The 19,122-nt window shown below is 40.4% G+C and overlaps 1 protein-coding gene across 7 annotated transcripts in view; it reads right to left on the reverse strand.

Moving 5' to 3' along the window:
• Positions 1-19,122, reverse strand: part of ADAMTSL3 (ADAMTS like 3) — a 287,105-nt gene that overhangs the window by 128,672 nt on the left and 139,311 nt on the right. For 6 of the 7 annotated variants that reach the window (XM_044981169.1, XM_044981163.1, XM_044981164.1 and 3 more), the window contains 2 exons: positions 18,683-18,728; positions 10,714-10,950 (listed from right to left, as the gene is read on the reverse strand). In XM_044981169.1, the coding sequence (XP_044837104.1) occupies positions 10,714-10,950; positions 18,683-18,728 (283 nt within the window). Of the gene's footprint in view, positions 1-10,713; positions 10,951-13,565; positions 13,684-18,682; positions 18,729-19,122 lie in introns of those variants that run through there. The other variant, XM_044981166.1, reaches the window with a different exon arrangement.

The raw sequence follows: 19,122 nt of genomic DNA on the forward strand, positions 1-19,122 counted from the left end.
GCAGAAGACATTTTGTTTCAGGGCATAAGCCAACCTCTAGCTATCAGGGGGTAGGAGTAAATTTTCTCTGATGGCAGGTATCCCACAACTGTCTATTGTAGGGTTTATTTGCCTTTTTTTTTTTTTTTTTGGTAACCTTCCTCTGAAATACTATATCTAGAACTGGCCACGCTTGGTGAAAGAATGCTGTATTAGCTGGACCACTTGTCTGATCCAGGATCGCAAATTCCATGTTCCTATATTCTGGGTGGACAGAGTGTGGAAGGGAGGTAGTCAATGAATTTGCCCACACTATGGATCCATCAAAAGCCACAAAATCCCACAGGACGTGGTGATCACAAAGAGCAGTCGCTGCTGCTTTAATCCTTCAGCTATCTCCAGGTTGCTCCACCACAGTTTCCCCACGGATCCCACCCAAAGTATTTTTAACTGGGCGTTGCATGGGGGAAACCAAGATATGACATTTAATTTTCTATCTTCAACTTTACAACAGTAGGAATTAAAACTGAGCTCAGAAAAATAGCCACCTATTGCAAAAGGCAACAAGCACTGTGTGAGATAAACATTTCCTCAGCCGTCTCTGGCAGAAATCTCCCCTTTTGAATAGGCTGAAAAGGGCCATAACATTTTGTTTTGTTTTTTAACTACAAATGTTAAAAGAAAGAGTATGGCAAACCCCTAAGTGCTTACTCAGGCAAATTTCCTTTTAAATCGATTGGAGTTTGCCTGCTTATGGCTGATTAAAATCCTCAGGACTTTCCGAGGAAAAGGATGTCATTTTTATTTTATTTTTTTGTAAGCCACAAAATTGAAAAACAAAAGCTATATTGGAATTTATGCTCACACACTGCACGGCTTTTATTCCATGAATGACAGTTACCTACTGTACTTTCTCCCGCCTTATTTGTCTGACAACAAAACCACATGACAGGCAGATGTTAAGGATTTTGGCATCTATAAACAGATAGTGAATTTTAAATATGGTCATGGGAATTCCTTTTTATGACCACACAAGCATGATTATAAAATCCATCATGGGGAATTTATACTGCATCTTACTCTAACATTTCCCATGTATCTTTGCCCTGTTGTAAATTGCAGAGTCTATCATGTAAAGTGTCTCTCTTCACTCACAATGTAACCCGTGCTCAACCTTCTGAATTATGGTGGAATCAGCGGATAGCTTATTTCTAAAACGGGTGAAAGAAAAGTCAAGTAGAGCATGGAGAAAAGGCTCACAAAGCTCCTTTTCCATACTGAAGATCAGCAACTCAGTCCCATGCAAAAGATGGACAGATAACAGGACCTGCATACACTAAGGAAAATATCTAATCATTTACTGCCATCACTACTAGCAGATCACCTCCACCAGTGTTATCCCTAGCTTGGATGGCTCATTAGCTGCCACAGACATTTTAAAATTTTGGTTTTGGTGTAACTCGGTTAGAGACACAAGGTTAATACGCTCTGTTTTCAGATATCAGTACCCTTCAGTCATGCCATACTGCTTTGGGATGTATACATGACACAGCATTAACATGGCTGCAGCTACCAATGGCTGTCTATTCTAGGGCTCCCACCTGTGGAACTGGACTGATATTAGCGGCAGCGGGAAAGGTTAAGAAATTTTCCCCAGAGTGAATGTGGCCTGACGTGTATGTATGGAGCAAGGAAGTTGGGGGTTGAGAAGTAAAGGAGGGAGGGACAGAAAAAATGAGGTTTGAGGCTTGGAGAATAGGAGCATAACATCAACCAAATTAATGGGGTTTACCATCAAGAGACATAATCAGATGCCCAAATCCCTCTGTCCTCAATACCCGGGAAAGGAATGTTAAGCAATGAAGAAAACAGAAGAAAAAGAAATACAATACCAAATATTCACTGCATACTAAGGGGGTCCGCAAAAGAGTCCCTACATATTTTGCAACATTTTATATATGAAGGCAAGAAGCTCAAGAATGTGTTCCGGAACAGTAAATCCACTTCCATCAAATAAAACAGAGTATTTTAAAACTATTCAATTTTTAAGCAAGAACATGTTAAAGCACTGAGGCAGCTCTGAGATTACAGGACCACCCACTATCGGAGCAAGTGCCCCTCCCCACACACCACTGTTTCCAGTTCAAAAATATACAGGATAGTACAATAGGATCTCACTGAACTCAGTGAGAGTGGGTTTTGGCCTGATGTGGTTAATCTATCAGAAAGCTGTCAAATTAATTAATTAATTAATTAAATATACAGGGTCAGATTACTCTGTCACCTGCTTTTCTGATGGGGTGATACACTTTTACTTTATATTAAGGCAAATTTGGCTTAGAGAGATTTGAAGGTGATTAATACCCCAATTCAGCAACATACTTAAGCATGTACCTAACTTTAAACATCTGAGTTGTGCCACTGAAGGAAATGTCACTACCCACATGCTTAAGTACCCCGCTGAATTGGGACCTACAACCACATCTGTGCAAAGCTAACAACCCCCCACCCCCACAAGAAAACAAAACACAGCAAACTGAGTACTAGCAGTCGCTTAGATAAGAAAAGGGTGTGGCTAAGACAAATTAGAGATCAGAGGGAATCCACTAGATATTTGACAGCTTTATAGAAAGAAAGGCTAAAGTGGTAGGAAGTAAAAGTCCCTGCAGGCAATACTCCAGCATTAGCAACAGTAGTTTGGAAAACAAGGTATCTGGCAAAAAGTTACAATTTCGAGCAAAAGTAGAAAGTTACTAGGCACAAAATATAAATAAGGGCTTCTGAAAGACCTTTATAAATGCCTTAACAACACGTTAAAGTGCCTTCACCGTAAGCTCCTTCTGATGCTCAGTGAACGGTGTCTGATGTGAATCATTATATACACACACCCCGGGGAGTTCACATTGCAGGCACTTTTGGACATTAATAAAGTATTTACACACACACGGTAATGTATTATTTTATGGTTGTGTGTATAAAAATTCAGGCTGATAATACAAAGAAACTGCCTGAATTTAGAGGTCCGAGTTCCATTCGAAAGATAATATACTTCAATCAAAAAATGATATTTCCTCACAGTCCGAGTTATGTCTACACTGGAGCTGGAGATCTAGCTTCCAGTTCCAGTAAGCCTACATACACTAACTTTGACTGCTTCAGCACACTAAAAATGGCTGTGGAGCCCCTGCAGGATGGATGGTGGGAAAAGCTAGCTGCACCAACTACACTTCCATCCAAGACCCTAGTTTCTTATTTGGATGGCCAATACATCCCTCCACCTGCCCTGCTGCAGTGACACTACTATTTTCAGCATGCTAGCTTGATCAAAGCTGGCATGTGTACATGTAACCGAGCTGGGAATTACACCTCCAAGCTCCAGTGTAGACAGACTTACCATGGGAAGTGGTTATATTTTGAGACAATGCCAAGCAGCACCAAGGAGAGCATTCTTAATTGTACATGCCCCAAACCTTTACAATAAGAAAGAAAGAAAGAAAGAAAGAAAGAAAGAAAGAAAGAAAGAAAGAAAGGATGGTCTTGTGATTAAAGCACTGGGGTGGGATTCGACAGATTTGGGTTAAATTCTTAACTCTGCCATAGACTTCCTGTGTGGCAATTCACAAGTGCCTCAGATCCCAGTCATTAAAATGAAATTAATAAATCTTCAGCCAGCTTTTGCCTTTGTCCATTTAGAGTGCAAATTCTTTAGGGCAGAGACTTTTTCTTACTATGTGGATGTACAGTACTTACAACAATGGAGGCCCTGATCACAGTTGACACTTCTATTTGTGATTAAAATAAATAATAACAAAGACAAGGAAGATGTTATTTCCATGCATATTAGTGGCAAAATTTTCCTACCAGATTTACATAAACTTATATCTGAAACATATTTTAACTGAGGTCTGCTATGGACCAACCCATTTAACTGATACTCTTTGGGATTCTTTATACCCCAACATGTGGTTAGCTCCTGACCCACATTTGCTGCACTACAGCTAAAGGAGCTCATGGAGAGAATATGATTTTGGCATAAAGGCTATCTTGGAACAAAGCACCATGAAATCAGTTCTTCCCATCAGTAACTTGCTTTAAGTTGAACTGCTAAGAGGATGGGGAAAAGGACTTGTGCCTTCTTTTTGCTTCCTTCTGCAGCATAAAGAAGACCTGAAAGGTTTTATTTCCTGCTGTTTTTCTTAATTAGAAATTCAGCTTCTCTATAGCCTACAAGTGTCTAGGAGGACTGGAGAACCAGTAGCATCACAAAAGCCAAGAGCAACTTTATTTTTGTTAGCAATTAAGTACTAAGACCAATTAATATTTTGGAAAAAGGACATTTTTGGGGAAACCTCAACAGTACTTCCCCTTCAATTACAGTGAGAGAATAATAATATATACAAACTCAGATTCCAGTCAAGTGTTCCAGCAAACCCAGTAAAGAACAGACTGGAGATACTTGATATTTTAAGGTTAAAAAAAAACAAAAACAAAAAACCTATTAAAAACAAATTAAATCAAAAATATTTTCTGTGCTTCTTTAGACATCATAAGAAAGCAAAATAAGAAACAAGCCCTTTTTCAAAATATTTCTTGAAAGTTACGTCTGAAATTGAACAATCCCTTAGTGAAAATAGTTGAACATTAAATCAAACAAACCCAAAGGGAAAGTACACAAAATACCTCAGACTAGCACTCTGAAGAAATAACATTCAGAATGAAGGAAGTCAGGTTCAGATCAGATGACTAATTCAATCTGATTTTAAGAATTAAGCATAGAAAACAGGCAGGACAGACTTCTAACAGCTTATGATTACCATATTTAAGAGATCAAACCAAGAAATATTTACACCTGGGTCAGAGTGTGTTTTATTATTAATTAATTATTATTATTATTATGTGGCAAGTGTGAAAAGTACCTAATTGGAACATCACAAAGTATATGACATACCCAGCGTAGAACTAATCATGGCAGAAGTTGATGGCACTCCACATGACAGCTAAATTTATACCATATGCTACAAAATATAGCACAGTAATGGTCTTTCTTTTAGACCACAGACTGGCTGACACTTGATGGAAAGTTCAGCTGAGAGTTTTTATCAGTTTTGACCGGTTTGTGACAAAACTGCCCTGGTTATTCATTAGGACTCCAGTCTTTCAGCAGATACACATACATGCTTCCAAAAGCATTGTTCCAGGTTAGGAAGATTATCAGTTCCAGGTGGTGAAATGAATAAGGAGTCCATTCTGTGTTTGGCAGACAAAATACGGCTTCATGAGTTAAAAAAACAAAAACAAAAAAACAAACCACACACAAAAACCAAACTGAAGGGTTGGCCCCGATACAGGGTTTGTCACTGGTTAAATGCTGCCCACATGTTTCTGACATGCAGATTTTTTTTTAAAACCTCGCTGCCCACAGACCTCCCGCACCCAGATGGACACAGCAGGAACACATTATGGGAAGAAGTAAGGTAGGAGTTGGGCTGCTGTGCTCATGTACAGGGACCAGCTAAATATCAGAAGTTAAGTGTGAAAATCTTCTTGACAGCAGACCTTTGACTCATTCCTGTTTAACATAAGAGCGCCAGATATTTTCTTTGGTAGCAGGAGCAAGGCAATGGCAAACTAAGACATGATTGAATGGTTTGGCTGAGGTGAGCCTCAAGCAGCCCCCAAAATAACTTAGTTTTCTCAAGAAGTTTTTCCTTGCTGCATTCGCCTCAGATTTTACTCTCCCAGAAGTTCCAAACCTCTCTTATCCAGAGAGCAGTTTTGTGGACTCATATTTTTGTTTGATAAGGGGCTTTATTTAGTTTGAATCCATCTGTTAAGTGAAGTACATATAGTGAATGAGAAATCAAGCTGGACAACACTGATTTAATGCTACAGTAAATATGTACTGTACTAAGGAGCGTATACTAGGATCTGGGTTGAATGAGAGAATTAGTGAACCAGATCAACCCTACTAAGAATATGAAAACAGATGGAAGTGAAATCATGCTTATGTTAACAAGGCTGAGATCTTATAAAACTTGCCAACATTTTAAGACACTAAATGAGCAAAAACAGGAATAGCTGGAGAAGAGAATCAGGCAGGCCAATCTCCTCATACTAGTTTTTTGGTGCTCCCAGGCACAAAAGCAAAGATCTCCACATCAGCAGTGTGACATGTTTATTTAGATGAGTTAACTGTAAAAACACTTGCCAAGGTATTTGCAGCCTATGCCAAGTATATGTCAGAACTCAACAGACTGATCTTATAGCAACAACTGTGGAGAATCACAACTTATGCTGTCTCTCTCCTTAACAGCTGTTGACTACGCAACCACATTTTGCAGGAAAGATTATATATCAATTTGTTTATTTTTCCTGGTTAAGTAGAGGTATTGAGAAACATTTGTGTCAGCTTCTGAGGAAGTCTCCAAATATTACTTTTTACTAGAGTGACCTCCCTTTTGCCTCATACCAAAAAAAATTCCACTCCCAACTTTTACAGCAATTGATATTATTACAGAATAAATGCAATGTACTGTCATTCAATATGATTCCAGATTTAAGAAGTCATGATATCAATTAGTCACACTTCTTTAATAAGAGAGTTCAAATACTAACGAAACAAGAACTACAAGTTAATAAATCCTTTAAACCAGGGGTTCTCAACCTTTTTCTTTCTGAGCCCCCTCCCCCCCGCCCCCCTCACACACGCTCTAAAAACTCCAAAGCCCACCTGTGCCACAATAACTGTTTTTCTCCATATAAAAGCCAGGGCACACATTAGTGGGTAGCAAGCAGGGCAATTTCTCAGGGCCCCATACCACAGGGGAACCCACAAACCTAAGTTTCTTAGGCTTTGGCTTCAGCCCTGGATGGCGGGGTTTGGGGCCCCAGGCTTCAGCTCCATGTTGTGGGGCTTCAGCTAATGCTGGCCCTGCTTGGCAGACCCCCTGAAATCTGCCTGCGGGCCCCCATGGGGCCCCAGGCCCCTGGTTGAGAACCACTGCTTTAAACTATTCATTCAATACCTCACCCAAGTATAATACATTTTGATTTTTATTCTCTCTATGGAGCAAAAGCCCATACTGGATTGTGCCATCACAGAAGGATTTCAGCAGCAAGAGCAGGCTAAAGAAGGAATCTTATGTTTGTGCACAAATATGGATCAGAGAAAAAGTGTCTAACAGTTTATTGAGGTTGGATGAAATTATAAAGCACTGGACCCAAACCCACAAGTCATAGCGCAGGGCACACTAATTTTCTAAGCACCTATTTTTTCCCCAACAGATGCTGTAGAATCTTCGCCTGTAAATTAGTAGAAACAACAATGAAAAGAGGCATGATGAAGAAGAATTCTTGGGTCATTCCATTATCTTTAACTATGTAACAGGGCTCCCCCTGCCTGTCTCAGGAATTAAGCTAACACTACTATTTGGTGACAGGTTTCAGAGTGTTAGTCTGTATCAACAAAAACAACGAGGAGTCCTTGTGGCACCTTAGAGACTAGCAAATTTATTTGGGCATAAGCTTTCGTGGGCTAGAACCCACTTCATCAGATGCATGGAGTGGAAAATATAGTACAGGTATAAATACACAGCACAGCACATATGTGCTGTGTATTTATACCTGCTACTATATTTTCCACACCATACATCTGATGAAGTGGGTTCTAGCCCACAAAAGCTTATGCCCAAACAAATTTGCTAGTCTCTAAGGTGCCACAAGGACGTCTTGTTGTTACTACTACTATTTGGGTTATTCTAATAACTGAATAGATATAGCTCAAAGTACTTGGTGTCAGCCATACAGAGCATAGGAGCACCTCATGATACTAGAAAGAGACACTGAGGGAAGCCCTTATAAATATACATTTAAATTGTTCTCCACAAGTTCAAATACTGGCAGACTGGATTCAAACTTCTCAGATATACAAACTCCATGCAGCATACTTGGCGGGAGAGTAGGACTTTATAGTAGACAATGGATGTCCCATGGCATTCTTTGTAAGAGCCCACAAATCCTGCTGTGCTGCTTGCAAGGTGTTATATCCCACATGCCTGCCCCTCTGCACCCCAACACAGTGGTTGTGTTTAAATGATACTTTGGGCATATCAGTGATACTCTGTGAAGCACTTTGTCATCCTCTCAGCTGAAAGTTGCTCTAAATACTGGAGATACCATTAAAAAAAAACAGTATTTGCCAGCTGCTCCCACAGTTACTATGGTTATCTTCTATTTTAAAGACAGGGGGAAATGGGGCAGTATCAGAGACCACTGTGTGGTTCTGTTGGCAACTGCTGACTCTTTAATGGGATCACTGTATAAAATTGGTTTTCTATTTCAGAGGCAGCAGATGCATTATGTGTTGGCGTGACTGGTACTGGGAGGACGGAATACATAAAAGTCACATAAAACCAACAGTAAGGTCCAGATCACATCCTAGGGTTGCTGTAATCCATGCACCAGTCTTTTGCCAAATGTGTCAAATTTTCCCCTATAACAGAACTACTTCACTCATCAGGCCATGTCATGCATTTGAGTCACACACGTTTCAGGCATTTAATAGAGCAATAGCCACTTGCAGAGAGAAGGAGTTTAATTGCAATACCATATCCATGCTATATAAATGTATACTGTACATTAAACCACAGGCACAATATTCCTTTGCTAATGGGAAACTGGTAAGGCTGGCAAGCCTCAAATATGATTATTCTTTTCTTCTTCTGTACTTGCTTGCATGGATGATATAATTCCAATAATAAGTATAGATATAGATCTATACCTAGTAAAATTATCCTAAATATCTATTAGCCTAGGTACAGCACATACTGACTATCTCTTCTACAATGATTCTCAACACCTGGAATGCTTGCTTCTTGGAACAGCTAGTTCTACAGTACACAACAAGAGACGTTATTCTCAACATTGTCCAAAGTCTCATAGGGGAGTAGGTTCAAGAAGTAATTCTGGTTGAGCCACTAAGAAGTTTTGCCCACCGTGGCTGAAAGAATACCTCATATAGCCATGCATGCAGGGCACCCGTTGTACGTTTATTTCACCCTTCCATGCACAAGTGAAGCTCACTTGCCTGTGTAGCACCATCCCACACCCACTTCCAGAAACCCCTCAGCCTGGATAGTTTCCAAGTAAGGAGAAGGGGTGTATAGTGGGCAGGCTAGAGGGAGCAGTGGGTGGAACATGAGTGGAGCTAGGAAGGTTGCACACTGGCTAAAACAAAAGCTGAGAGGAGAAGAGATTAAGGTAAGAGGGAAGTTTTTTAAAGAGCTATGACATCTCCTTTGATCATGCATATTTGTCCCGGGATTGTCAAGGTAGCACATAGTACTGGGGGCTGCTGGATGTCTTGCTATTCCAGGGCACCCACATAATAACAGTAGCCAGAAATGCTGTGTACATTTTTGGGTTCCAGACCTAGCCATGGAGATCCATGCATTCATCATCACCAGGCTCCAGTACTGCAATGGGCTAAACCTGGGTATGAAAGTAAAAGCCACAAGAAAGTTTCATTTGGTTCTAAAAGCAGTGGACCATCTGCCAGCTAATACAGACTAACAGCAAAAATTCATTCTGATACCGTGGGTGCTACACTCATTCCCAAACCAATACTAGATTCACTCCAATGTTAGTCTTGCTCCTAATCTACAGAACACTCCCTGGGGTGGGCCCTGACAGCCAGGCATTGGCTGTCTCTTCAAGGCACACCATAGCAGCCATGTTAAGCAGGAATTTGGTGTCTGACAGAGCCTTGTATATGGTTCTTGGTGCTGTGAGTAAAGCTCTCTTAGTGCCAGGTCTTCTGGTATAGAATTTCTGTCTAGTAAATGAGAAGTGCCCTGCATCTTACTATACAGAAGCATCTCTTTGGGAAAGCCTTCCCACAATAAGACGACTTGGTGCACAGGAATGCTTCCCTAGAAATAAATAATAGGAGTCACACACACACTCGGGGGTGGCTCTTTGTATTTTGCCACCCCAAGCACGGCAGTCAGGCTGCTTTCGGCGGCGCGCCTGCAGGAGATCCGCCGGTTCCATGCCTTCAGCATACCCGCCGCCAAAGCTGCACGACCGGCGGACTTCCCACAGACATGCCGCCAAAGGCAGCCTGACTGCCGCCCCCCATGGCTTGCCGCCCCAGACACACGCTTGGTGCGCTGGTGCCTGGAGCCGCCCCTGCACACACTACCCCAATCCTTCAGCCACAGAAGTTACTAGCAAGCCTGTTATTGCTTCAGTGGAGACAGGAGCGAGGCCTTAATGAAATGCAAGGCTAGAGTGAAGAATACACTCCTTCAGAACAAGTGTTATTTTATCCAATTTACTCAGTGCCAGAGTGATGGGCATACTAGAGAGCAGCACACTAGCTAGTTTTGATAGATTACACAGATTATAGTTGGCTAGATGTCTGAGAACAAAGCTCTGAATACGGATGCTATTAAATATTATTAACCTATACAATATCTATGGCCATGACAGCTAAGTGCTTATGAATAAAAGTAGAAGACAAAACTTTCTACAATGGGTTGTATTTAAGAACAACTGCTAGTGCCTACAGAAATGTTAGTAGCCATGTTCCTGGGTGCAAAGATAAACAAGAACAGAGCAAAATAATTTTACATGGAAACCCCAAACAAATGTACTTTGCATCATGCCTTAATATTCTATAATAAAAGAAAAATGTCTCTCAAAGGACACTTTAGATAGACAATACCGACATACCTGACATATTCCACTGATACACATATCCAGGGAGTCATCATTACAGCGAGTACCATCTAGTACTTTTGGGGCAAGCTCCACAACCAATTTTTTCCCCAAAGCTTGGCACTTTAAGGCACATGGTGCACTGGGATCATTATACACAGGAAGCCACTCATAAAACTGTCCTTGGTACTTGACATCATTGTAGGCTGAACACTGTTGTGCTCTGAAGTCACCAACATCTGAAGGGCAGTCCTAAAAACAAACAACAGGAAATCATTTAAAAAAAGAAACCACCTCTCATTTGGGATCATGGTGTCTGATGAATTATATAGAAACTACCCAAGTTGGCTTGGAGAAGGATTGGCTCAACCTAAAAGGCAGCCCATATTATAGGTCCTACTTTAAGGATTAAAACACCATATTTTGCTTAATCCACTATTTGCTGTGAAGGTTACAGTGTAAAGCATGTTACCATAATAGTGACCCCACTAGCACAAGTTCATATATATCCCTAGCTTTTTTACAATGGTTCGTACAGTAAATCAATTGTTTTTCAAACTGGGTTCTGTAGTAAAAATTGGCTTTAAAAGAATACATATTTTTGAATCACTAAGATGAGGGCTCCAATATATTTAATACTTGATACTTTCATAGCTCCTTTCATCTCAGGATCTCAACGTGTTTTACAATCATTCAAGAAGTTTCATACAGGGTATGGCTTGCTAGCCCCATTTTACTGCTAGAGAAACAGAAACACAGAGAAGTGAAGTGGCTTGCCCGCCATCACACAGGGAGCAAGTGGCAGAGTCAGGAGTAGAGCCCAGAACTTCTGATTCCCGGTCCTATAATCTTACACAAAGACATGCTCCTTTTCATGGGAAAACAGTTTTAAAAATAAAACATACCTCAAGTTTGTCATAATTGAGCATGTAATTTACGTTTTATTTAGAGAACTCAATTTCTTTGTTCCTCAAGCACATACGGCTGAATTATTAAATATATGGAATTTTTTATTTACAAACATTTAAACAAACAATTTTTAAAGGTTTAGTACATGTAAGCATTTAACTCAAACATAATATAAAATTATAGCGGCAGCAGTGAAGGCATACATAGATTAATATGAAAAGAACTTTGGGAAGGATCTGACAAAAGAATTAGTGTGTCAAACAATCTCTCACTAAAGACTCCATTTAAAAGTATGGCCAGTGTTAAAAAGTCTATATGCTAGACTGAATGCATATTCTTCCAAGAATTCCAGCCACACATATATACCATATGTGAGAGTGTTTCCAACAAACAAAGTTTTATTTTCATTGGACATAAAAATGAAAGACTGTGACATGTAAACTAAATTCAGGAAACTTGTTACTAAGTGTCAGCTAGCAGTGCTGCACCTGAACAATGCATCAATGCCATTCAGATTGATGGATTTAAATCCTCCCTGGAAAATGCTAATGCATTTACAGCTACATTTCACAGCACTGGCTACAACTTGCAGTAGCTGGAAGAGAGATTTCTATGAGAAGGGTAAGAGTTCCACTCTGATTATGAGTCCCTTTTAAAGGCATCCTCTTGCTGCTACCTCAACCACATGCATACAGCAGGACGAACTGCAGAGAAGACATTGCATTAGCCTACACCTCTTTTCAATGCTCTACCTTGTTTATTTTAGTTTTGGTATGAAGTAGTAATTAAATTATGTTACTGGCTTATTTGTGGAACATGTAAAATATTTTATTAAAACAATAATCCTTAATGTTTCAGACTGGTGTGCAGAGTTTTATCCAAACATCTTCTGTAAGTCAATGGGACCCATGTAGTAAAACCCCTGCCAGTGTTTTGAAACTTCATCCAATGCTACCCTTAACAGTGAAAGTAGCTCAAAATGATGTTACTACATTGCATTATTATTGCATTTAACATAGGGCAATTCCATTTGCCAGTTATGAGTCAGATTTGTTTAGAAAATACACATTGAGTGAAAAAGAGAAGTTGCTTAACAATTACTGTAACTCTTTGAGGGTGTTGCCTCTGCACATTCCTACAAATGGGAATATGCAGAGGCTACCTCAAATAACATCAGACATATGCTGCACCAAATTCTTCTCTCATGTGCAGCACTCTCACTTCAGAGAAATTCACAGGACTTTCACTGTTATAATTGAGAACAGAATTTGACTGTCTCTTATCTTCCACGAAAGAGAACCTAAAGAGCAGAGAGGAGTGAAGAGACTCAAAAGTTTGTATGGGCACTGCATGGTTCTCTTCTGTCACAGTAAATGAAGTTGCAGCTAGAGGATAAGAATAACTTATGGAAGTTAGTTCTGAGTCAAGTTAGAAGTTACATGTCAGATCACAGAACCCCCTCTGGGAGCTGCCCCCCAATGTGCCAAGACTACTTCTACCCCTGCCTTCCCTGCCAGCTCAGGGCCCCAGCACCCTGTCTTGCTGAGCCAGACACTCCCATCTGCTCCAACAAAGACCCAGGGTCTGAATTACTTGCCCCAAAGCTGCAGGTTTATCTGAAAGCAGCTAACAGAAGTGTTCCTGTCTTTAACACTCAGATGCCCAACTCCCAATGGGATCTAAACCCAAATAAATCCGTTCTACCCTGTATAAAGCTTATACAGGATAAACTCATAAATTGTTCGCCCTCTATAACACTGATAGAGAGAGTTGTTTGCTGCCCCAGGTATTAATACATACTCTGAGTTAATTAATAAGTAATAATGCTTTTATTAAATACAGAAAGTAGGATTTAAGTGGTTCCAAGTAGTAACAGACAGAACAAAGTAAGTCACCAAGCAAAATAAAATAAAACGTGCAAATCTATGTTTAATCAAACTGAGTACAGATAATCTCACCCTCAGAGATGCTTCAGTAAGTTTTTTCCTCAGACTGGACACCTTCCAGGCCTAAGCAGCTGCAGAGCCACCTTTCCATCACACAGACAGAAGCATAGACAGCCACCCACAAAATAACTAGGGAGTGATGTCATTAGACAGGGTTGTGACATGATGTTGTTACAACTCATTATCACCGGGCGCTGATGCAATGTCAGGACACAATCATCATCATGTCAAGACATCACTCACGAGTTATTTTGCAGCTCCCACCAGCTCAATACTACACAACAGCTACTTTTTCCTCCCATTCACTTCTTGCTGCTTGAAAGGAGAGTTATTTCTCTTTTTTCCCTATTCCCTCTTGGCTACTTGGAAGGACATGAAGGAACCAGAGCAGCTCTTGTTTCTTTGCTCACTCCACCTGCCTCACATTTTCAGCTTTACTCAAACATAGAGACTCAACAAGCACCTCATGAGTGACCCCAAAGAACTACATTTTTATTATTTACAATTTGTATTATAGCAGCACCTAGAGACCAACCAAGATCAGGGTCCTGTTGTGCTATGTACAGCACAAATATATGGAGAGAGCAGAACTTACAATCTAAACAGAAAAGACAGACAAGAGGTGGGAAGAAAGAAACAGAGGATACAAGCAGAGTGAACAATATGATGGTTTGCGAAAAATATGATGGTTTGCAAATGTTAGTTCCAATTTTTGGGGAAGAGGGCGATTAGATAAAACAGAAAGGAAAGGAGAGGAGATGTGAATGGAAAGAGGTTCAGAAGTTCAGAATGCAGGCATGAAAGGTGGCCTGAAGGGAAGTGATTGTACAGGCGTATACAACTAATCAGCTACATGTGGCTGAGAGCCGTAGGTTCTACGGTGATGAGTGCATCAGTGGCATGATTGCTACAACTAAAATAAAGGTTAGAGATACAGGCACATAGAGATATACAGATAGAAATATTATTGGACTAAAAATATTCATAGGTCAGCCAAGATGCTCAGAGTGGGGTACAATGATGTTAACATTACTTAGTGATTAATATGTGAAAGCTAAGAAGAGGATTTGAATGCACTGTATTTTGAACAGATGTAAGAATTATCTGTGCATAATGGAAGTTGATAATGGAGTTTGTGTGGGCAAATCTCTGCTACTACATTGTGTTATTTCTGACTCGGGGAAGTCACTCTGGCAAATAAAAGTGACTTTCTGGCACACAAGAACACACAATTAATGCAGAATTGGCCCAAATAACTTGTTCTCTGAATAGGACCCTAAGGGATTATCTTTAACACTTCCACATACTGCACATCATAGCATTAGAATTTAACAGTATATATGAAAATGGAAATATAAAACAGAGGGCTTAAGAAAGATTGAAAATCTCACTGGGTAGCGTATAATGAATAGCCTATATAGTTTATTTCTCTGAAGCACCCATAAAAAGGTTTGACGCATACATACATTTTTAAAGAATCAAGTAACTGGTATCGGAGTTATGATCAAAAAAGGTAAGTAGGTTTATAATATAGATTAATGTAGGTTTATAATGTAGATTTCTTTTGTTCAAACCCATTTTCTGATTGAAATATCATTAATATTACTCTGGGACCTCCATACTGTGCTTGAGTTTTGTGAACTTACTACTATTTTATTAGAAATCCAGATGAAACCAATTTTCTGGTAAAATGATTCTTGTTCTTTTCATTAAAATCACATACATATTAAGTTGTGCTTCATTTGTACTCCTCAATATAGATTTTAGTGGTGCAATGTATCATGTAGCAAAATTACATTTGCAGACAATCAGTTTTATGCAGTATACATACTGAATTTCTCAGATAGTGAACAATAACACCTACTAACACAGAAAGAAGCTGGTATAAAATCCAAATTTTCAAACTAAAATTGTACTCATAGAAGAAGTATTCTTTTAAAATAATACTATAGGTATAACAATTCATTTTAAATAAAGTCAGGCTGGATTGGTCAGATCTGGATTAGATGTAGGCTGGAGTGTTGCATTCAAGGTAAAATCAGGCCTAGAGTTCAGGTTTTAATTCAGTGGGGATAAATTTCATGAGCTCTTCTCAGGGGCGGTTCTAGGATTTCCGCCGCCCCAAGCACGGCGGCACGCCGCGGGGGGCGCTCTAGCGGTCGCCGGTCCCGCGGCTCCGGTGAACCTCCCGCAGACGTGCCAGCGGAGGGGCTGCTGGTCCCGCGGCTGCTGGTTCCGCGGCTCCAACGGAGCCGCCTGCCGCCCTCCCGCTGGGACGCCGCCCCAAGCGTGCGCTGGGGTCTGGAGCCGGCCCTGGCTCTTCTCTTGAGATTTCAGCCCAAATAAGTGGTAATCTCACCACTGCAACTTTTCTCAGGAGTTTTCCCATCATCTATGCTGAAAGCTCAGGAGAACAGTGGTCCTTGAGAGATTCTGGTCACATCTGAACAGAAATTGGAAACGAGGCTCCTTCCAGACAGTGCACAGAACCAGAACTGTAAAGGCAGGTTCAGACCTCAATCCGATTCTGAACTACCGCAACATTCAAAGGGATTCAGTTTCAAGGTTCCAGTTTTGGGCCACTTGTCACTTTAAAATATAAAATTTGAACACCTGTTGATTTCAGTGGGACTAGGAATTCACCCTGAATCTCTCACTACTTCAATTTTATAAACAAGAGTGTTAATGCTCAAAATCGATCCTTTAAATGCATCATCCTTTAAATCCTGAGTGACTGCAATAGCTCTAACTTTGTGATTTCTTAAGCTTTTGAAAATGCAGCCTTCAGTTTATTACATAAAGATGCGCACAGATGGGTCTCAAATGTTTCTTCTCTTTTTCTATATGCTGCATGTGTAATTTTTTTCTGTTGTTGCTTTTACAAGATGAGTCACAGATTTTATGTTTAATTTTTTGTATTAGTGTGAAGGTAGAGTTACAGTACATGTGTTCAAATGAGCCTAGGCATTAGTTCTTTATACACTGCACAGAGTTTATCCAGATCAGGAATGCACCAAATGTATAATTTATATAGTGACTTGTTTATTTTAATGCCTGAGTACTTGCTGGCTGCATATCTGTTTATGACAGTTTAAACTGCTTATGTTATTTCTTTGAACGTGGCATTTTCATTTTGGGGCCACGAATGTTGTAGCACTGATATTACCCTTTTACTCTTGAAAGGGTGAGTGACTGGATTTATTTCCAGAATCCACTGTTTGCATGCATTGGGCTTGACTCTAATGGTTTCCACTAGCTTCTGCCAGCAGACACCTGGGCTTCTGGACCCAGTGGTGGAAAGTTAAGCCCAAGCTGGGCTGCGTGGTGTCAAAGCAATTCAAGGTGCTTGTGTGCCCCTTTCCGCAGGGCTCTACTATTGACTGGAGAATTGGGAGCCCTAAGGTCTCATGCTCCACTAAAGAGTCCTGACTGGAGGATCTTTGGAGTCCCTGATTGAGCTGGGTGCATTATTTAAGAGAGAGACATAGGAAGTTATCTGTGAAACAAGTGGAACCTGGCTTGCTGCTGTTACAGACTCCGCCATATGCAACCTGACTCCCCACCTCATCCCGTTTCCTGACTTTGACCCATTCCCGTTCCTGCCCTCAGCCTTGTTCTGTCCCTGAAGCCTGTCACCTTGGTGACTGACTGTTCCGGTGCCAAACCTAGGCAAAGGCCCTTTGGCTTCCAACTCAGCGCTGATCCTTGGCTTTGGCTCTTGTTTCCTGTCTGACCCCAGCTCCAACAGCTGACTTCTGACTCTGGACCTATCCATTCACTTCTGGTTCCTAACCGCCACACTGACCACCAGGTCAGAACGCCCGAGTCCCGGTCACTAGTACCGGTCTTCCACGGACCCTGATAGACAGATGGGACAGCCGAGAAAGTAGGTGTGGTGGGTTGAGTATTGGGTGTAGCCAGGGCTCCCTGGAGATGTAGTGATTCAACATATCTCCTGTGTAGCCGCCAATATCAGGCCTCTGCTAGTCACACTTTACTGCTGCCCACTGCTGAGGCTGGCAGCGATGCAAACACCACCTGCACTTTACTGGGTAAAATTGCATTGCAAGCCTCACGGGTTAAGGGGTGCTTGTGTGACAACAGTTGCTCCTTCCCCAGAACCAGTGGGGCTGAATCAAGTTCACAATAAAACATAAATGGGGATCATTTTAAATAATAAAACTATATGCTTCTGTCTTAATTTTTTAGACACCTTCCCTCCTCTCTTGAATGGCATTACCCCAGTGCCCTATTACTCTGGGAGGTAAACCCTGATAGGAATTGGCTGCTTGTCATGAAACCAACCTATAACAATTTACAGTACATTTACACATAGGCTTTTATTCAGAGGGATCACAAAGTGCTTTACTAACTACAAACCAAAGAAATGCAGCACCTTCTGGGAGAAATGTGACAGCTATTTAACAGCACAAAACAATACAACAAGACAATTTAGCACAACACATGAAGTATGCCATATGCAACTGATTTTCATAAACACGTGTGCAAAAATGCACGTAAAATTTCCACATGCAATTATCACAGTTATGACAACAGCATACTCATATGTCAACTCATATATGCATTTACTGAAACTGCTTATAAAATTGTGGGAATTGTGCATGAAATAAACACACAATTTTGCATATTATAAGTAAGAAAATCTGGGCCTGACAGTGCAGAGGAAATACTGGTAGTAATTACCCAATTTGAAATTTGAAAAGGGCACAGGGGTTAGTGTTCTTGCTCTTGTGAAGAGTGCCATGGGATCTATAATGACAACAAGTTGTCAAGCACTCAGTTTTATGCCTCATCTGAGAGATGACTCCCCAGGAAAGGCACTAGCTAGTTTAGGATGAAAACAGATTAGCCTAATAATTCAAATAAAACATTCTCAGTCATAAACTGGCATAAAATTCCACAAGATAATGTCCATTCAGGAAATGTAAATTCAAAACCTGATGGTGTCAGTTAGGCAAAGAGTCAAATCTTTATCAGTGGGCAATACTACAGAATGGGAAGAAAATCCATTAGATTTCAAACAAGAATTAGAATGTATGAAACTTTACATATTATTTGATTTGAAGAAATAAGAAAAGTAGTAAAACTAAATTACAGGCCAGACTCACGTTATTGCTGCAGGTTTTGTATCGAATATTCCGACCTTCACAATTCCTGAAAAACACAAGGGCTTTGACTAGAAGTAATAGTTTAAAAAATAGCATGTTTTACAACTAGTTATTCTCTTGAAAACTGGAATTATTGCTCTTACATACTCTGTCCCCAAAATGCAAGGTTTAAACACAAATCTCCGCCATAGGTTTTGGGAACTGAATAGGTTACATTGCTGTCCACCTTATGAAACACAGTTTGGCTTTTCCTGTTAGGTTTCATTTATATTGTGATCCTAACCTATTGCAAAGTTTATGAAAGACAGATTTACTTTGTGAGAAGGTTTCACAGTGTACTCTATGCCTGATTCAGAGCCTAACTCAATGAACTTCAACAGAAGTTCTTCTGATGTATGTGGGGCAAGTCAGAGAAGAATCTACATTCTGCAAATAACTAA

The sequence above is a fragment of the Mauremys mutica genome, chromosome 11, assembly GCF_020497125.1.
Source record: "Mauremys mutica isolate MM-2020 ecotype Southern chromosome 11, ASM2049712v1, whole genome shotgun sequence".
Taxonomy (NCBI): Eukaryota; Metazoa; Chordata; order Testudines; family Geoemydidae; genus Mauremys; species Mauremys mutica.